This window comes from Dreissena polymorpha, chromosome 4 (assembly GCF_020536995.1).
Source record: "Dreissena polymorpha isolate Duluth1 chromosome 4, UMN_Dpol_1.0, whole genome shotgun sequence".
Taxonomy (NCBI): domain Eukaryota; kingdom Metazoa; phylum Mollusca; class Bivalvia; order Myida; family Dreissenidae; genus Dreissena; species Dreissena polymorpha.
The window spans coordinates 28429788-28448286 of record NC_068358.1 but is presented as its reverse complement, the minus strand read 5'-3'; the positions used below and the strand labels follow the sequence as shown (position 1 = coordinate 28448286).

At 35.1% G+C, this 18499-nt stretch overlaps 2 protein-coding genes across 4 annotated transcripts; one reads left to right on the top strand and one right to left on the bottom strand.

Annotated features, from left to right (window-relative positions):
* Positions 1-25: 25 nt before the first annotated feature.
* On the bottom strand, positions 26-13491 carry LOC127877786 (COMM domain-containing protein 6-like). 3 transcript variants are annotated; one of them, XR_008048607.1, is made up of 9 exons: positions 13398-13491; positions 11040-11098; positions 10529-10594; positions 9625-9701; positions 7143-7254; positions 4870-4923; positions 2814-2966; positions 1305-2458; positions 26-1124 (listed from the first exon to the last, which is right to left on the bottom strand). XR_008048607.1 is itself a non-coding variant. In XM_052424028.1 (8 exons), the coding sequence occupies exons 1-8, from the start codon at positions 13426-13428 to the stop codon at positions 2408-2410; spliced, it is 603 nt and encodes a 200-aa protein (XP_052279988.1). In that variant the 5' UTR covers positions 13429-13491; the 3' UTR covers positions 26-2407. The 3 variants fall into 3 exon arrangements, 1 of the variants encoding a protein (XP_052279988.1); XR_008048606.1 differs by having other exon boundaries at positions 26-1470; positions 1677-2458; XM_052424028.1 differs by having other exon boundaries at positions 26-2458.
* On the top strand, positions 13490-18420 carry LOC127877784 (ceroid-lipofuscinosis neuronal protein 5 homolog). Its single transcript, XM_052424025.1, has 5 exons — positions 13490-13614; positions 15207-15384; positions 15671-15893; positions 17063-17152; positions 17696-18420. Exons 1-5 carry the CDS (start codon positions 13496-13498, stop codon positions 18115-18117), a joined length of 1032 nt encoding a protein of 343 aa, XP_052279985.1. The 5' UTR covers positions 13490-13495; the 3' UTR covers positions 18118-18420.
* The last annotated feature ends 79 nt before the right edge of the window (positions 18421-18499 follow it).

Below are 18499 nucleotides of genomic sequence, written 5' to 3'. Positions count from 1 at the left end.
TCCTTCAAAAGTTGTACAAATCATGTATGTTTTTAATTTATTGAGATTCTCATGCAATATTATATCAATACATAACAGTAACAAAGCCTTCCAATTTCATAAACAACCATATATAAAACAATTAATTGTGCATCATACAATGGCAGTAAGAAGATCATTGTAAAATAACATGAAACAATTTAAATGAAGGTCAACAGATTGTGAGAGACATGTATTCCAGATTCAAATTATGCCTTTATATCATATTTCATAATTGCCAGTTGCTGATATCGACATCTACTTGAATTACTTGGATATACCTTCTTTAACTTCTAACTAGTAAATGCTTCTTATGGATAGATCTATTAAAACACATGATGTTATTAAAAACAATAATAGTATACATCATCAATGCTTAACCATTAACACAGGCATTCAACAAAATATATTTAAATTATGCTTTTAAAAATAAATTATTTTACAGGAAAAAGCAAATTCAAAGTATGATTTGAAAGCACTTCATAATGGGAAATATGCTTGCTGTAAGCAGTATATTGTTTTGGTTTGTTATTCAAGTGTTATAATAGTACTTTGGTAAATATTCACTACATTAAAATGCCCAAAACATAATGCTATGAATGTTATAATACATTTACAATAAAAATCAAGCCCTTACACACACAAACTTGTATAGACAATACACTACAATCTGTGTTTGTCTTAACAGTGGACTGACCATACCATGGTTAAACTGACCATACCATGGCTAGACTGACCATGCTATGGCTAGACTGACCAAACCATGGTAAGACTAACCATACCATGGCTAGACTAACCATACCAGGGTTAGACTGACCATACTATGGCTAGACTGACCATACCATGGTTAGACTGACTATACCATGGCTAGACTGACCATACCATGGTAAGACAGACCATACCATGGCTAGACTGACCATGCCATTGCTAGATTGACCATACCATGGTTAGACTGAACATATAATTGCTAGACTGACCATACCATGACTAGACTGACAATACATGTACCACGGCTATACTGATCACCATAGCATGGCTAGACTGACCATGCCATGGTTAGACTGACCATACCATGACTAGACTGAACATACCATGGTTAGACGGACCTTACCATGGCTAGACTGACCAAACAATGGCTAGACTGAACATACCTTGGCTAGACTGACTATACCATGGCTAGACTGACCATACCATGGCTTGACTAACCATACCATGGCTAGACTGACCATACCATGGCTAGACTGACCATACCATGGCTCGACTGAACATACCATGGCTAGACTGACCATACCATGGCTAGACTGACCATACCATGGCTAGACTGACCATACCATTGCTAGACTGACCATACCATGGCTAGACAGACCATAATATGGCTAGACTGACCATACCATGGCTAGACTAACCATACCATGGCTAGACTAACCATACCATGGCTAGACTAACCATACCCTGGCTAGACGATCCATACCATGGCTAGACTGAACATACCATGGCTAGACTAACCATACCATGGCAAGACTGACCAATAAAGCATGGCTAGACTGACCACCATAGCATGGCAAGATAGACCATACAATGGCTAGACTAACCATACCATGGCTAGACTAACCATACCATGGCTAGACTGAACATACCATGGCTAGACTAACCATAACATGGCTAGACTAACCATACCATGGCTAGACTAACCATACCATGGCTAGACTAACCATACCTGCTAGACTGAATATACCATGGCTAGACTGAACATACCATGGCTAGACTGACCACCAAAGCATGGCTAGACTGACCACCATAGCATGGCTAGACTGACCATACCATGATAAGACTGACCATACCATGGCTAGACTGACCATAGCATGGCAAGACTGACCACCATAGCACAGCTAGACTAACCATACCATGGCTAGACTGACCATACCATGGCTAGACTGAACATACCATGGCTAGACTGAACATACCATGGCTAGACTTGCATTCCAATGTCTCTTAAGAGAGGCAAAAAAATGGTTACTATTGTTGCTTAATTTGAATACACTTTATACGATTCCTAAACTGATAAGTCTTTTTGTGTCGACTGTCTATCTTTTCATTTCACAGCCCATTGCACTCTGCTTTACACTTGAAATTAAGGAAACTAGTGCATATACTTGTGCGATGTTCTATGTAGATGGGTCTTATTAAACATGCGGCAAGCATAGCAAGACTGCAGAGTCTTGTAAAGAGCTTCCCTGTCCGCATTAAAGTCACATAAGGTATTGTGGTCTGGTAAGCAGACTGTATAGCTCCTAACTAGACTGCGCAAATGTGCAGACAGGTCTGAAGCTACGCTGGGTGCATATGGCATAACCCCCATTTTTGCATGATGCATCTCATATTTTTGTAGTCAAACTACTTCCAGCATCTTCTGAATGTCCTTCAACTGCTTTGAAAAATTCTGAAAAACAACAACAACAAAACATTATCAATGATTTTGCAGATAAACATAAATGTGTATAATATGATAAAAAACAAAAGAATAATTTGTATACCTATCATGTCTAAAAACATACATTTAAGTTGTCACATACACTGGTATAAAATGAAGAAAACTACTACACAACACGATTCTCTTCTCTAATGAGAAAACTGGATTTAATGCATTTGCGTAGTGTTGTCCATGATTAAGCCTGGGTGGACACACTTTCAGCCTAGACTGGATTGTCACTAAGAAGAGACAACTTTTAAACAAAAATGTATTAAGCCCCATTTTCCCACAGCAAGGTTCATAGTAAGGTACATATATTTCATACCCTGAACTGTGCAGTGGTCATCTCCACAGCATGTGTTCGGACACTGCCCCCAGGGTCGCCTACTGTGAAGGTCAAGGTGACATATGGAGAGTTCAGGTTCCGGCACTGATCTGAGGTCACGGCCATACCCAGCTTCCACTGTAGGTCCAGCAACTGTAACATTATTTTTAAAGCCTCGCTATGGGAAAACTGGGTTTAATGTGTTTGTGTAAAGTGCCATCCCAGATTAGCATATGCAGTCTGCACAGGCTAATCATGGACCACACTTTCCACCTAAAATGGATTTTTGTTAAGAGACTTCCTTTAACCACACAATTCCATAAAAGGCCTGTGCAGACTTAGATGACACTTTAACATGCATTAAGCCCGGATTTCACAGAACAAGTCTCAATAAATCCTATACTAAAACATAAGCTTACAAATCAGAATAAAGTTCACAGTTAATATTCAGAATAACTTCTTTGACTCAAGCATCTTAACTCCAAAACTTATGGTAGTTTGAACTAGACATTTTAAGAATATCCTCCCAACACAAAATGAAGGTAATGTGTAGAAATTTGTAACAATCTAAAATGGACGATGGGGTGTGGCCTATTTTAATGCCCTGGGCATTATTTGAAGATTTTAGAGACGACAATACAATGGTACATACCAAATAGTAAACCTTTGGGCCAAATGTTTTCAAAGGAACAGAATCATATGAGGAATAGAAACAATTGGACATTGTAAATGCATATTTTTGTTAATAAAATCTTATGTAACAATAATCATGTTTAAGAAGTTCTAGTTTGAATTTTTCATGAACTATTAACTTAAAGGGATCTTTTCACGGTTTGGTCAATTGACAAAATTGAAAAAAGTTGTTTCAGATTCGCAAATTTTCATTTTAGTTATGATATTTGTGAGGAAAGAGTATTACTGAACATTTACCATAGTCCAATATAGCCATTATATGTATCTTTTGACGATTTGAAAACCTAAAAATTATAAAGCGTTGCAACGCGAAACGATTGAATAATTTGGAGAGTTCTGTTGTTGCCGTTTAAATTTACGAAACTAAGAAGATTGCGTATATAAGGTATAAAATACTTACATCTGTGTATATCCGGCGGAATAGCCGAGAAGGCTAATGCGTTTTTACTTCAGACTTACTCCAGGACTCCGGGGGTCACTGGTTCGAGTCATGGTACAGGCTACTTTTTTTTTCCTTTTTTAAAATTTTATTCTTGATTTTTTACTGGAGCATTTAAGATCCAATGTTTACATTTATCAATATAAAGCATTTAATGACAAACTTCAAAATATGCCAAAATCTGTGAAAAGGCCCCTTTAGAAACTGCACATGCACAACTTCATATTTTGATGTACTAGTAGTGCCTTAGAATGTAAATTTAATTAAAGACATTTTTTACTAGGTTCAAATTTTCAAGGCTTCATTTCCAATCCTTAGATACTGATGAGCAGCAAACAGCATAAAACCTGAACAGATTACAGACTGCGAGTTACTAGCACATAGCCATATTCACTTTGCTTCTGAGTCGGAAAGGGTTATATATTTAGGAGAACTTTTCTGAACAAATTTGTGTCTATGGACAGACAGACAGACAAATGGATGAACAGACATCCATGGTGATTCCACTACAACCCCACACTTTGCATTACCAGTGAAATCATTGATACTTCATTAAGAAATTTAAATCTTCAACTCTTTAATACATTATACTTGTCAGTCCCTAATCCTGTAGAACATGGAAAATTTACCTTTGATCTCTTGAGGAAGTTATTCAATTCTCTGTGTAGGACTATCTGACCAGGGCAAATCGTTTGCACCTTATTATTATTTTTCTGTCTTTTTGTCCCCACTAACATTCCTCTTCCAGTAAATCAATCGCGACCAGGCACTTGACATAGTTCACCATTACATCTCACACCTTGGACAGGAAAGTCTCTGATACCACAAACATGTCCCGCTCCTACTTTGAACTTTAAAATCTCAGAAACAAAATATTCCTACCCCATTCTTCCCCAAGACAAGACAATATTTGATACCACGTACCTGACCCACTCCCAGCACATGCCTCTGCTCATCAGATAGCTGCAGATTGGACCTCTGCAATATAAGGATCACATGACCAGAAGATTGGGCAAACAAATCAATGTATATGTGAATAAAATAGCAGCTTACACCAGTTTTATTTATTACTGTAAAACTTGTATTTTATACTTATCTACCAGGTTATAGCAAAACATATATTTTTGAACAATTCACAAATAAGATACTGATTTAAAATTTTAAGTTTAAAAGTTTTAATTATGCAAATAAAATCTTACATCTGTTTTTGTAAGTTTGTCTTACTAGGATTTACTAGTCCTTTATGTCAACTTTGCAAAGAAGAACCATTTTTTCAGTGACCACATGCATTTATGTGTGCATTTGATTGGTTATATGGGAAGATCTACAACAAACTAGTAAGGTGCTGCACCCTTATTGGTTGGGGCAGATCTAGCAATGTGCGCACTGAAATGGCAATCTGGGGCATCACTTACTGCACATACATTCAGCCCAGTCTTCCCAGATCACAGCTCAAATGAACTTGCAACCAAACAATAAGGGACAAATGAACTTGCAACCAAACAATAAGGGACTTAGTTTTTATAAACTCTAAAATATCTTAAACAAATATTTTTGCAAATAAGACACATAAAACTAGCTACCAATACATACCGGGTAATAGAAAATGAACAAATACAAGTATCTAAAAGTATATATTCTCATATAAGTTTAGTGCAACTACAGATATACATGTAACTCCGGAGTGAGGAATACTAGATGCGGAGACAGTCAGATATTTGGTTCCCATAAATGGCGTAAAAATAATTGGTACCGAGTTATCATAGATTTGGGCACATATAAATTAATGATACAATGCATATGGTTCAGTTTAATACATGTACGTGATAGATGTATTGCTATTTGAATTCTGGTGGTAGATGAAATAATAATTTTTAAGGAACTCGACAACAAATAATTCCTGCAGGAGTGTAGTATGTTTGTTCATATAACAGAGATCATGATGGAATTATTTAAGATGCTAAAAAAAAGAACTTTCAAACCAATTGATTTCTTGGACTCCCAAAAATTGCAGTATACAATAAGATAGGTGAGTCTTAAATTCATTGAGTGGATGGGTGTTCATACAGAGTATACATAGAGTGATAAGGATAATGAAGAGCCAAGCTCTGGGAAAACAGGGCTTAATGCATGTGCATACAGCATGTGTCTCAGCTAAAGGAAACCACTTTCAACCTGGACAGGATTTTTGTTTATAAGAGACTTCCTTTAAACAAAAATTTCCAAAACAGCAGAAAGTGTTGTCCCTGATAAGTCTATGTAGACTGTTGTGCATGCATTAGACCAGTTTTCCAAGAGCCCAGCTTAAATGCAGGCTTAACCTTATCATATGGGGTGTCAGTTTTGGTTGTTGTTTCCGTACCTTTAACATTCTCTCATATGATTTCAGTTTTGGTTTGCTGTAACAGAACCTATAACTGTCAAGTTGCATTCCGCATATATAAGTAGTGTTCTAAATACACATTTCGGACAACTTATCGCCTCAGCTTTTGACAGGTAAACTAATTCAAGCAATAAATAACCATATTAAAACGTGTGTGTTCTCAAACAACCAGTAAATACCAATAGCTATACATACACACGTTTTTCACCAAGAAAATTTATTATTTTTGTAGGTTTCAGTTTGAATTAATGCTGTTAAAACTAAAGGTGTTCAACTAAATATTGAAAGAGAAAAAAATCATTATATATTTAGACATGAACAACAGTTTGCACAAGCTGCTGTAGAGATCAATTAGAAGAGAAATCAACCTGACAAAATTCATTCACAAAACTAAATTATCTAGGTTTTCATTAGATGATTGAAGTTTTACTTATAAAAACAACATCATCCAAAGGGTGTTTTTGTGCAAGTTATTAATGAAATATAGTTAAACACATATTGGCATAGAAAATTCTTATTAGGGTCACTCTTGGACAATGGGGGCTTATGTGTATGTGTAAAGTGTCCAGACATGCTTATCAGGGCAGACAATTTTAATTTTTATTTTTAAAGAAAATCTCTTCTAAGCAAAAATCCTGTTTGGGAGGCAAGTGTCATTCCTGATAAGCCTGTGCAAACTGCACAGTCTAATCTGGGACAGAACTTTACACAAATGGATTAAAACCCATTTCCCAGAGTGCCGCCCATATAGTAGCATAGTTGCAGCCCTTATGGATATGAGTCTCCAAGCCATGTTGGGGAGCAATGCAGGTACCTGCTGGGACCATACAGTGGTGAGGGCAGAGCAAGCAGGGGCTTGGAAGAGGCTACTAGACTCCAATATACCAGAAAACTCCTCGGAGGATAAGCCGGCTTTCGTACTCCACCTTTAAAACATGGAAACATTTCAGCCTTGCTCTAGGAAAATGGGGCTGTATGCATGTGAGAAGTGTCGTCCCAGATTTGTGCAAATCCTGAACTGGATTTTCATTTTTTTAAATGAAAAATTCTGTAAATGTGTACCTAATTAGCTTGTGCAGACTGCACAGGCTTATTGGCGATGACACTTGACAAACATGATTTCTGCCCAATTTTTCCAGGACGAGGCTCATTTAGTTGTAGTGCTTTAATATGTTGAAAATGAAGCACTTTGAAAAAAAGTCTTGCACATATCATGTCCACTACCCAATTAGCAATACAGTGAATACACAGCTTCATGAATTTATTTTAGAATAGCATCTAGTGAAGCAAAACTGAATTCACAGCTACAACTGACATGATCAACAAGAGGACCATTGGCGCTTGGGCGCTCACCTTTATGAAAAGGTGAATTTCAAAATAATGAAGGTACTTTATGAAATATATATTATTTCTATGCTTATTTTAGGTTCTGAACTCTGCTAAAATATCATTAGAACATAATTATGTTCTGCCCAAAGTTCATGTCGATTGAACAAAAAAGTGATTTAGAGTGTGAACTTTTTTTTACCTAGTGACCTAGTTTTGAGATTACATTACCCAATTTCAAACTCAGCTGAGATTACATTGAGAAAATTGTTAAAGTTGCATGAAGAACAAGAAATGTGTTTGTCATAAACACCATGTCCCCTTCTGCGCCGCTTTGACTTTTTTTTTACCTTTTACCTTGAAGGATGTGCAGCTCCTTGAGATACACATGCATGCCAAATATGAAGTTGCTATCTTCAATATTCCAAAAGTTATGGCAAATGTTAAAGTTTGACCAAACCAACAGACCAACGAACAGACCAACAGACAGGGCAAAAAAACAGTATGTCCCCCACTATTTTCTCCCACCAACCCCCTGTTCTTCCTACACACAAAATTCAAATTAGAAACATGTGTATGTCAGAAAAACCCTTCTGCGCCGCTTTGATTTTTTTTTTTTTACCTTTGACCTTGAAGGATGACCTTGACCTTTCACCACTCAAAATGTGCGGCTCCATGAGATACAAATGCATGCCAAATATCAAGTTGCTATCTTCAATATTGCCAAAGTATTCATAAAATGAGCGATTTTGGCCACATATACTTGACCTCTGACCTTGAAGGATGACCTTTCACTACTTAAAATGTGTGGCTCCATGAGATACACATGAATGCCAAATATCAAGTTGGTATCTTCAATATTGCCAAAGTATTTATAAAATGAGCGATTTTGGCCACATATATTTGACCTCTGACCTTGTAGGATGAATTTGACCTTTCACCACTCAAAATGTGCGGCTCCATGAAATACACATGCATGCCAAATATCAAGTTGCTATCTTCAATATTGCAAAAGTATTAAAAAAATGAGCGATTTTGGCCACATATATTTGACCTCTGACCTTGAAGGATGACCTTGAACTTTCACCACTCAAAATGTGCAGCTCCATGAGATACACATGCATGCCAAATATCAAGTGGCTTTTTTGAATATTGAAAAAGTTATTGCAAATGTTAAAGTTGGAGCAAACAGACCAACAGACCAACGTACAGACCAACAAACAGGGCAAAAACAGTATGTCCCCCACTATAGTGTGTGGGGGACATAAAAAAATGTCAATTCTACTGTGTTAACAAGGTTTTACCACAGCCATATAAGGAAAACTGCCCTGCCCAATGGTGGCCATGTTTTTCAAGGAACTGAGACCATTTTCAAACTCGGACGAGATATCAATAGAACAAACGAACTGACACAATTCGGCCCAGATATCATTATAACAACTTTATAACCAGGTTTCATGAAGATTGGACCAAATATGTGACTTCTAGAGTGTTAACAATGTTTTACCATTGCCATATAAGGAAAACTGACCCACCCTCTGGTGGCCATGTTTTTCAAAGAAGCAGGACCATTTTCGAACTAAGCTAGGATATCATCAGAAGAAATGTTATAACCAAATTTCATGAAAAATGGACTGAAAATGTGACTTCTAAAGTGTTTACTTGCTTTTTTCTTAATTTGACCAAGTGATCATATTTTGAACTCTTTTAACCAAGTTTCAAGCTGGAACAAAATACAAATGGGATAAATCTTCTGACCAAATTTCATGAAGACTGGACTATAACTGTGGCCACTAAACTGTAAACAAGACAAATGTTAATGATGGACGACGGACAAAGAGTGATCACGTAAGCTAACCACTTTGTGCCCAGGTGAGCTAAAAAAAAATCAAATATAAACTTTATATACATACAAAAAAGGTAATACACAAAATTTATTTGTAAATCAGAAATGCATCGAAACTGTTTACCTAAATAAGTATGTCACTGCGTTGACAATGCTCTGTAGTGTGTCTCTGTCAATGTCAGTATTTAAATCTTGCACCATCTGAAACATGCAATTAAAACTCTTTGACCTTGCTATTGTGTCTGGGTCTCTAGTCAAAGTGCATTCTGTTGTGTTGATATGTTCACAAATGCAAAAGATCAGCCACATAAAATCCAAAATGACCCTTCTTGCAGAATTCTAATGACCTACCTGCTCATATGTTAGTCAATAGTTGTCCTGGATACACAAATTCACCATAAAAATTCACAAGGGCAAATAAATGTAAAATAATGAAAGCAGGAGTTATGCCTATTGTGCAGCACTTCCCATGATTGAGATCTATCTACCTATAGAATTTCAAATTGACACATTGTAAAGTTTTCAAAGAGATCTACACACCAATGAATTTTTCAAGTTGATACATCAAATAGTTCTTTAGATATGCTCCTTACAAGAAATCAAACTTCTTGAGTCAAACAGCAGGGGTTTTTATCTGATTTTGGGGAAAGGGGCTGGCCTTTTTTGAGGGGAAAAAAATCGCGAAAAATGCCGGATTTTGGGGGAAAAAATCACGCGAAACGCCGGATTTTGGGGAAAATAAGGAAAGTCTTAAATAACCAATTCATTATATTTTGCTTTTTTAAAAAAAAAAATCAAGGCAACGGATAATTTAATTATGCAATATGTTATATTTTCTACACTGGATCAGGTTAACAAATGTATTTAAAGTTAAAAAAAAAAAATTTTTTTTTTTTTTTTTTTTTTTTTGGGGAAAAAAATGAAGTCCGGGGGAAAATTTACCTGCTGAGGGGAAACAAAAATCTGAGGGGAAAGGGCCGATTTTCGGCGGGTCCCAAAGAAGGAAAAAAAGCCCTGAACAGACATACCTTGACCAACTTATCCAAATTCACAACTCCAATTTTATTCTGCAAAAGGATGGCAACATCAGAGCTCTGGAAAAAATATTTTTACAAGTATAGAAGTATATTAAAAATTTCATTATAAAGGCCCCAGTTGGTCTGGTCAACACACCAATTGTAAACATGTTTTAAAACATTGTCTGATTTTATTTTGTTGACAAGTATAAGATAATTATGACATGTACTTGGTACTGGGCGACTAACTCTCCTATCGGGCTACAAAAGTACTTCATTGCCTGTCTGTGCAACCTACCTTTAAAGTTAGTTTCTATCCCTTCCACACATAATAATCACCTTCTAAGTCTCGTTCTCTGATTCCTTGGCTTACTGCATGTGAGTATGTATATTATATGAACCGACAGACCCTCGAATACAAAGACAGATGGTTTTAGCTAGCATTTTCAGAAAACATATTCTTACATACATAGGATATTGGGCTGGAATTGATTAAATATAAAAAGAGCAATACAAGTCTTACCAAGGTAAATATAATTTCTGTTGGAAGTGTGTTCATCTGCTGTACTGCAGCAGTAAAACCTGTGAAATAAAAAGAGAATGGTCTGGGAAAACGGGACTAAATGTACACACTAATCAATTTATACACTTAATGCACATGCTTTATTTACGGCCCCATTTTCCCAGAGTGCCACTCAGATCATTATGTAAAAGCTGTCAATTGCGCAGCAATTTGCCCAAACTTATTAATGATTGATGATTGCAGATAAATTTAAGGATCCTAAACTTTAACCTACAAGAAGCAACCACTTTCCACCATATTTCTTTTTTAAGTAAACATGACCTTAACCCAAATTGGTCAAAATGCAAGCCCAGCCTTTGTCTGCATGTAAGCTACCTACAAAAAAATTGCTGCACAATACCTCCATCCAAACTAAAGTTATCTAGTGGAAAAAGTTGCTCTATTTTAAGTAAGAGTGATCTTGATCCAACGGGCTCAAAGTGCAATTGCTCGCTTGATATGCCTGAAACTTACCAACATACAAAATTTAAGCAAAACATCTCCACCCTACCGGGGTAACTGAAGTTTTTGAGCCCAAATTTTTTATCTATTTATAGCGAACTTAACCTTTACCAAATCTATGCTAGTTTTGATTATGAGCTAAAGATAAGACCTGTATTTCATAGCACAAAAATGTCAATAAGTCTGCAGCTCGGATTTATAGACCTTGGTCAATGACCTAACCAAAGACAATTACAAAGTTTCAATTCAATATTTTTAGAAGTTAAGAAGATATGTACTGTTGCAACATTTAAATGAAATCAATCTGCACCCAAACCTTAAACTGATTTTAAAAGGGGGCATAAAACCGCTAAAATGGTGGTCACAGTAAAAGATCTTGGAAAGTGAATGTTCGTTAAGACCGTGAACACATATGTAACACTTTAATTTAACATCTGTAGTAAATAAACACATATTGATAAGAGTTATTGCACATAATAGTAACCCTAAATTTTCTCATACAAATATGGACATAATTCTTCTCAATTAAAGGTCAGAGTTATGAAACTAGGTCATTAAACAATATACTTAAACGTACCCGGTTGATATTAGACTGTACCCGAGTGGTATTCCTGCTCAAAATCCGATGTCGTATAACGCACTACCGATACCATAAAATAATATTGTTTATCTTATACAAACTTCTCTTTTAAAAAAACTGATTCAACATACTTTTTAAGTATGAGTTTTGATAATATAGAAGCCATTAAACAGAAAATTGACATAGATGTTAACATAATTTATTTTTTTAAAATAGCCACCAACGACCGATTTAGTGTAAAAATTCCTAGGTACCTTTTAGTATATTTACCGCTCCCAGGGTACATGTAAGTATACTTAAGATTACCCGGGGTACATGTAAGTATACTCAAACTGGTTAACTCGCGGGTCGAGTTCAGTTACGGTATTTCCTTAGCGCCCTCTGGCTTATGTTTATAAACAAACCTGCGTGACTTTCTTGTCAAATCTGACAGAAAAACGCAAAATCTCGCTACAGATTGGAATCGATTTTTGGTGATTAAATGTAGTAAAACTCAGACTTTAACAATATTTGAATTTTTATAGTTCAGTTAACTGTCGAAACGAAAAAATACCACATTGTTTGAAATTATTTATTCTACTTGATGTCTGAAATTCCATATATTTAACTTATTATATTCTTTATTGATTGTTACTTTTAATGGTATGTCAGAGCTTTGATTATTCATATTTAATTTAAAATTGGTGCTGTTTAACCTATTTACCGCGAATCTACCGGGAGAAAAAATGAACAACAATGGCAGACAGTGGTGTTAGATTAGTTTCTACAGCAGTTTATATTAAAGGATTTTCGTCATTAAAAGGCAGTTTTCAACTAAAGTAAAGTTAAAAATGATTGTCCTTTAATTTAATCATTTATCTGATAATTGAAGATCGTTGCCAGACACAAGTGAATAGTCCTCAAGTACTGCGAGTCAACCCGTGTTGCAGTATAGTACCCGAGCCAACAATGACGAATCGAGCACTACTAATAGTACCTGGGTACGCTAAAGTATACTTCAATGAACCCCCGGTACGAAAAATATGCTAAAAGGTACATGGCTATACTCTGGACGCCATACTCAGGGTATATTTGAGTATTTTGTGAGGTGAGCTAAGAATAAATTAAGACATCAAAATGAAACTGCCTAAGTGTCAAAAGGGAGACTTGTTTGACAGGAATGGAAACAGAACAACAAAAACATATAAATTATAAATCATAATACAAATTCGTAAACGGATATCGTAAAAAGACTAATGAAAAAAGAACACAAAATTGCACACAAATCAATAAAATACCATTTGGTGCGCCTTTCAGCAAGTCTGTCATTTTGTCAATTGAGTAGAAGCTTGCTTCATCCAAACAACTAAAAGCGTCTATTAGACTTGATGATCACATGACGACTTCTGCAGCTGTGTCACATGATCAGAAAATGGGTGCCCGTCTGAAATACGGCTTGCTGCTGGTGTTTGTAGTTCCATGTTTCTGTCAAAATGAATGGCCGGTGCCATACAGGTAAACAAAATTATGCGATACTATGTTCATGTTTCATTAATTTTAACATTTAAGAATAATTATTTTAAAATAAGATGGCAATCGATGTTAAAGGGGCCTTTTGACAGATTTTGAAGTTTGTCATTAAATGCTTTATATAGTTCTGGCTACCATAACTTTAAATGTCGCTTTTTAGGATTTTTGACTGGCGCGACTTTACAGGTCTGTCAATACTATTTAAACTGAACGCTGAAGTTTCTTTAGCTATGCTTTATATTGATAAATGTAAACATTGGATCTTAAAAGCTCCAGTAAAAAATCAAGAATAAAATTTAAAAAAAGGAAAAAAAAGTAGCCGGTACCAGGGCTCGAACCTGTGACCCCCGGAGTCCTGGAGTAAGTCTGATGTAAAAAAGTCCAGTTTAATTTCAGTGTCAATTTTCTAGCTAATTTATTTAATGTTATTTTTTTAAATGTAAAACAAAATGTTTCATTAAAATGCCCAGCTTTTTTCTGAACTGACTTGAGTTATCAAAATATGCTTGCTTTTTATACTGTAGTTGTTTGATAAAGCTTCGAAAATAAGGCACCAACATGGGTAAGTAAATTTAATGAACTAGAACATTCCTATAAACTATACAATACAATACAAACGTACTGTACTTAATATCAAGACAGGTTATGTAACTATATCCACTGGTTGTGAGATACCATTTAGTGAATTAGGACTGACCCTGTAACTAATTGGTTTGATGTATGAATGTATTATTTATAAATGTCATATGATACATTTGACATATGATACATTTGTGATACTACATCTCATTTTGATGTGCGGCTTAATGTCTAAACTGTTAACTTTACAGATTTAAGGATTGACAATTGTATTGGTCAGTCTTTTCAATTAATACATAAAATTACATTTTTAAATTTTAAGGAAATCTTTGACCATTAGCCCCTCCAAGCATTGAATGCAAAGGCTTGAGTATAATAACCTTAAACATGATTTTAAAGTCAACAACAAACTTTGAACCTAGAATCTCTTTACAAGCATAAAGTACTTCTGGCTCAAGTTTCAGCAATTCCTGGTCATAAATATTTTTCTTTGAGTTTGTGAATTTTTATTTTATGTTTTCCGAAGGTTTATAGAGAAATATCAGTGAATTAAAACTGATAATTTCACTGTTTCAAAGAGTGAAAATAATCAGTGTAAATTATCGATAATTTTCACTGTTTACTGTGAAATGACGTCATTTTTTTAACGAAATGACGTCATTATCCCAGCGAAATTCTTTAGTTAAACTCTTTAACAATGTATATAAACGGTGAAAAAAGCATAAAATAAAAAGAAAATTTGTTGGATTCAGTGGGATATCGATTTTAATTCACTTGTGATCATAGAAAATATATATTTTCACTCATGGCTGCGCCACTCGTGAAAATATGATTTTCTATGATCACTCATGAATTAAATTTGATAATCCACCGAATCCAACAAATATCCTCTTTATTATTACAATTCAAGCAAACTGTAAATATTTAAACATTTCCTTTAAAGAAAAAAAAACTTAGCCCTAGACATTATCAAGCGTTGTCAAATGTTCACATTTCAGGCGTTTCCCATCAAGACCTCAGTTCAACTCTTACTGCCAGGCGGGTGTGGTGCCGTTCTGCCCCACTGGGAAAGCCTCCAACACCATGCCACAGTTCCATGACTTTGACACAATAGAGGTCTACGCATTGAAGGCACCTGTGTTTGAATTTAAATTTGGAGACCTGCTTGGAAAGTTTGTTAGTAGTTATATAAACTTTTATTTTTTGAAATATATTTATTTGATTTTAATTTTAAAAAATATTGTATTGTAAAATATAACGGTTTGGTTTCTTTTTTGGGTGTATATTTAAAAAAAGTTGTTACCAAATGATTTACATTGAATTAATTTTGAATGTTAACCCTTGTATTTGTTTTTCAAACTAATTATCATTCTTTATTTAAAATATATTTTGTGACATCCATCATATCAGTACCACCTTTGTTAGTCAGTACAACTTTGCAACCATACTTAACTGTTTACAGCACATAATGCATGATGCTATTGGCTTCAAGAACGTGGACACAGGGTTCAGCTACACGCTCGAGTGGTATGAGCTTGTAGAGCTATTTAACTGCACATTCGCCCACACTCTGCAGAACGACTCCATGATCTGGTGTAACCAGGGGGCGGCATGTATCTACGATGGCATTGACACCAAACATTGGATCGAGAATGGAACCTTCGTTAAAGTTGCGGATATCACTGGTGATTGTTTACACCTATGAAGTTTTCATCCCCGCAGTTAATATTGCCTCAGTTTCCTAGTTCAAGGATGTACCACTGTGGGGCATTGTACTCCTGATATTGCACAATTTTGCTGTACAACAATAGAAAGTTCACTCTAAGCAGAAGTCTGTGCATTCGTTTTTTCAAATGATTTTTCAAAATAAAGGATTTTCATCTATCACAATAATTTGTGAAGGATACTTCCAAGTAATATTTTTATAGTATTATCAGTACACTTTAATTTTATATGCAAACGATACATATATTCGTGTGAACAGATTTAAAGTATGTATTTTTTAGAATATTTAAGAACAAATCAAATATATATTTTATTTAGTATTTTTTTTAGTTAGGCTGCTGATTAGTGCAATACTCATCTATTTAAATACCTCTTCACATCATTACAATACTCTGTACATGTAAGTAGCTAAATAACGACTGAGACTTTGTTTATTCTGTTTTTACATGGGCTGAAATTGGAGATTGATTTATCTTTAACTAATGGTGTGTTTCACCAAATGGCCATTTCAAATTTTGCTTGCATTCAAACAAGTCAGAAACCAATTTTTGGCTTTGTCGATATCCATAATTGAGTCATATTTATCCAATTTTACCTCAAAAAGTGCACTACCGGTAACTGTTACAATCAAGATGTCATATGAAATGTTTACGTTCAGGAAGATCAACAAATGTATGCTTTAGTTGATAATTTTGTTGTATTGACAATACTAAGTAGAAAAACTTGCCCTGTATCAAATGCCCATATTTCTGCATGAATTGAAATGGCTATTTTAGTACAGTGAAATTGTGTATGTAATGTCCAGTGAATGCTTCCCAACAGTGTGCATTACCAAAGAACATTTTTTTATGTCAGTGCATCTGTAACGTGCGTAAATTAATGCCAAATTAAAGGAACCGTCAACCACAAACGACAAAAAAAGAAAAGTATTTTAATCAATAAATACTATCATTTGTAAAACAATGCGGTATTTAACAACTTTTATTTTTTCGTCGTTTGTGGTCGACGGTACTTTTAAAATTTATATTAGGGAATCCACACAATGTTATTGCTTTAATTTGCCTATTTCAATAAAATGTGTATACCTCTAATAAATGTGTGTCTATTTAAGATTATCATAACCTTGCAGGTGATGTATTCAACAAGTTTGCAGACTGGGTTGAGTGGGATAACAACACTGCAATCTATTATGAAACATGGACTGTATGGGACAAACCTGGTGAGATATGGTTGATTTGTTTTAAGTGGGCACGGGCTTATCAGGGAAAACACTTTCCGCCTAAACATTTAAATGAAAAATACAATTACAGCAGAAACTGTCGTACATGATAAGTCTGTGCAGACTGCAGGGGCTTATCTGGAATGACACTTTACAAATTGCATTAAACCCCATTTTCTCAAGGCTCATTTAGAAGCATGACCAGCCCCTCAAAAAAAAAATGTAATAAATTGACAGAGATTTGTACAAGAAATACATTATAATTTGACAGCATAGGTATTTCATGGCTGTGTCTAGATAACATCTCGTTTAAGCAAAGTTCAGTGCACAATAACTGTAACTCTGCAAATAATACTGTTGGAGTTATAGTCCTTTGTTCACTTTCCTCCAAAGCATAACTTGAAGACTTCTGTGTGCATTTTGTATAAGCTATTGAATCCAGGCTACACACTTTTGTTAAATGTTCTGGTCATACAGGAAAAGTGGTGTTTGTATTTGTCTTAAAAAAACTATATATTCATTTTCTTTAATTTATTGCTTTAGATGGAAAAATGTGGTTTGACTCCTTCGACTGCGCAAGTTTTGTTCTACGAGCCTTTCAAAAACTGGCTGATGTTGGTGCAAAGTTCAATCAAAGTGTTCGCCTGAACTACACACGAATCAATCTCTACTCAGACCAACCAGTCTACCTCGGTAACGAGACAGTCGTGAAAGCCGACCAGTCTCTGTACAAGAACATCACAGACTTCTACAAGAAGTTCCAATCCCACCAATCCTATCAGGACCTATTGACTCACCTCGTAGAGGCATATATTGAGGTTTTTGATCAACAGCAGTTTTATTTCTTCTACAACTTTGAGTACTGGTTTCTGCCAATGAAATCGCCTTTCATCAAACTGACCTACCTAGAGGTGCCTTTACCGAAACCGAATTCAACACTGTATTATAGAAATAAACATTTCTGATGTTTTGATCAGAGTCTTTCAAAGTATCTGTGATATTAACGGTACAAGCTGTGGAAACTGCAATAAATGTTGATGTATTGATTACAAATTATGTTCATTTGTTATGCTCAGTTATAAACTTATTTCAAACAGATATTTGAGAAGAAACAAACAATAATTGTACTGCTCATTAATCACATATAAGAAATTTCTTCTTGTTAATGATCCCTGTTAAATTTGTTCTAGCAATAACTGCTTTACAGAAGTTTCTTGAACAGCAGCTTGTACTTATTTGGTTAAAATAAAAGTGATGACAAAAAAGAATGCATCAGATCTTGTTTTTTACATAAAAATGCGCACACAAGTTATATACACAAATGGACATTTAGACTTAAACAGGGAA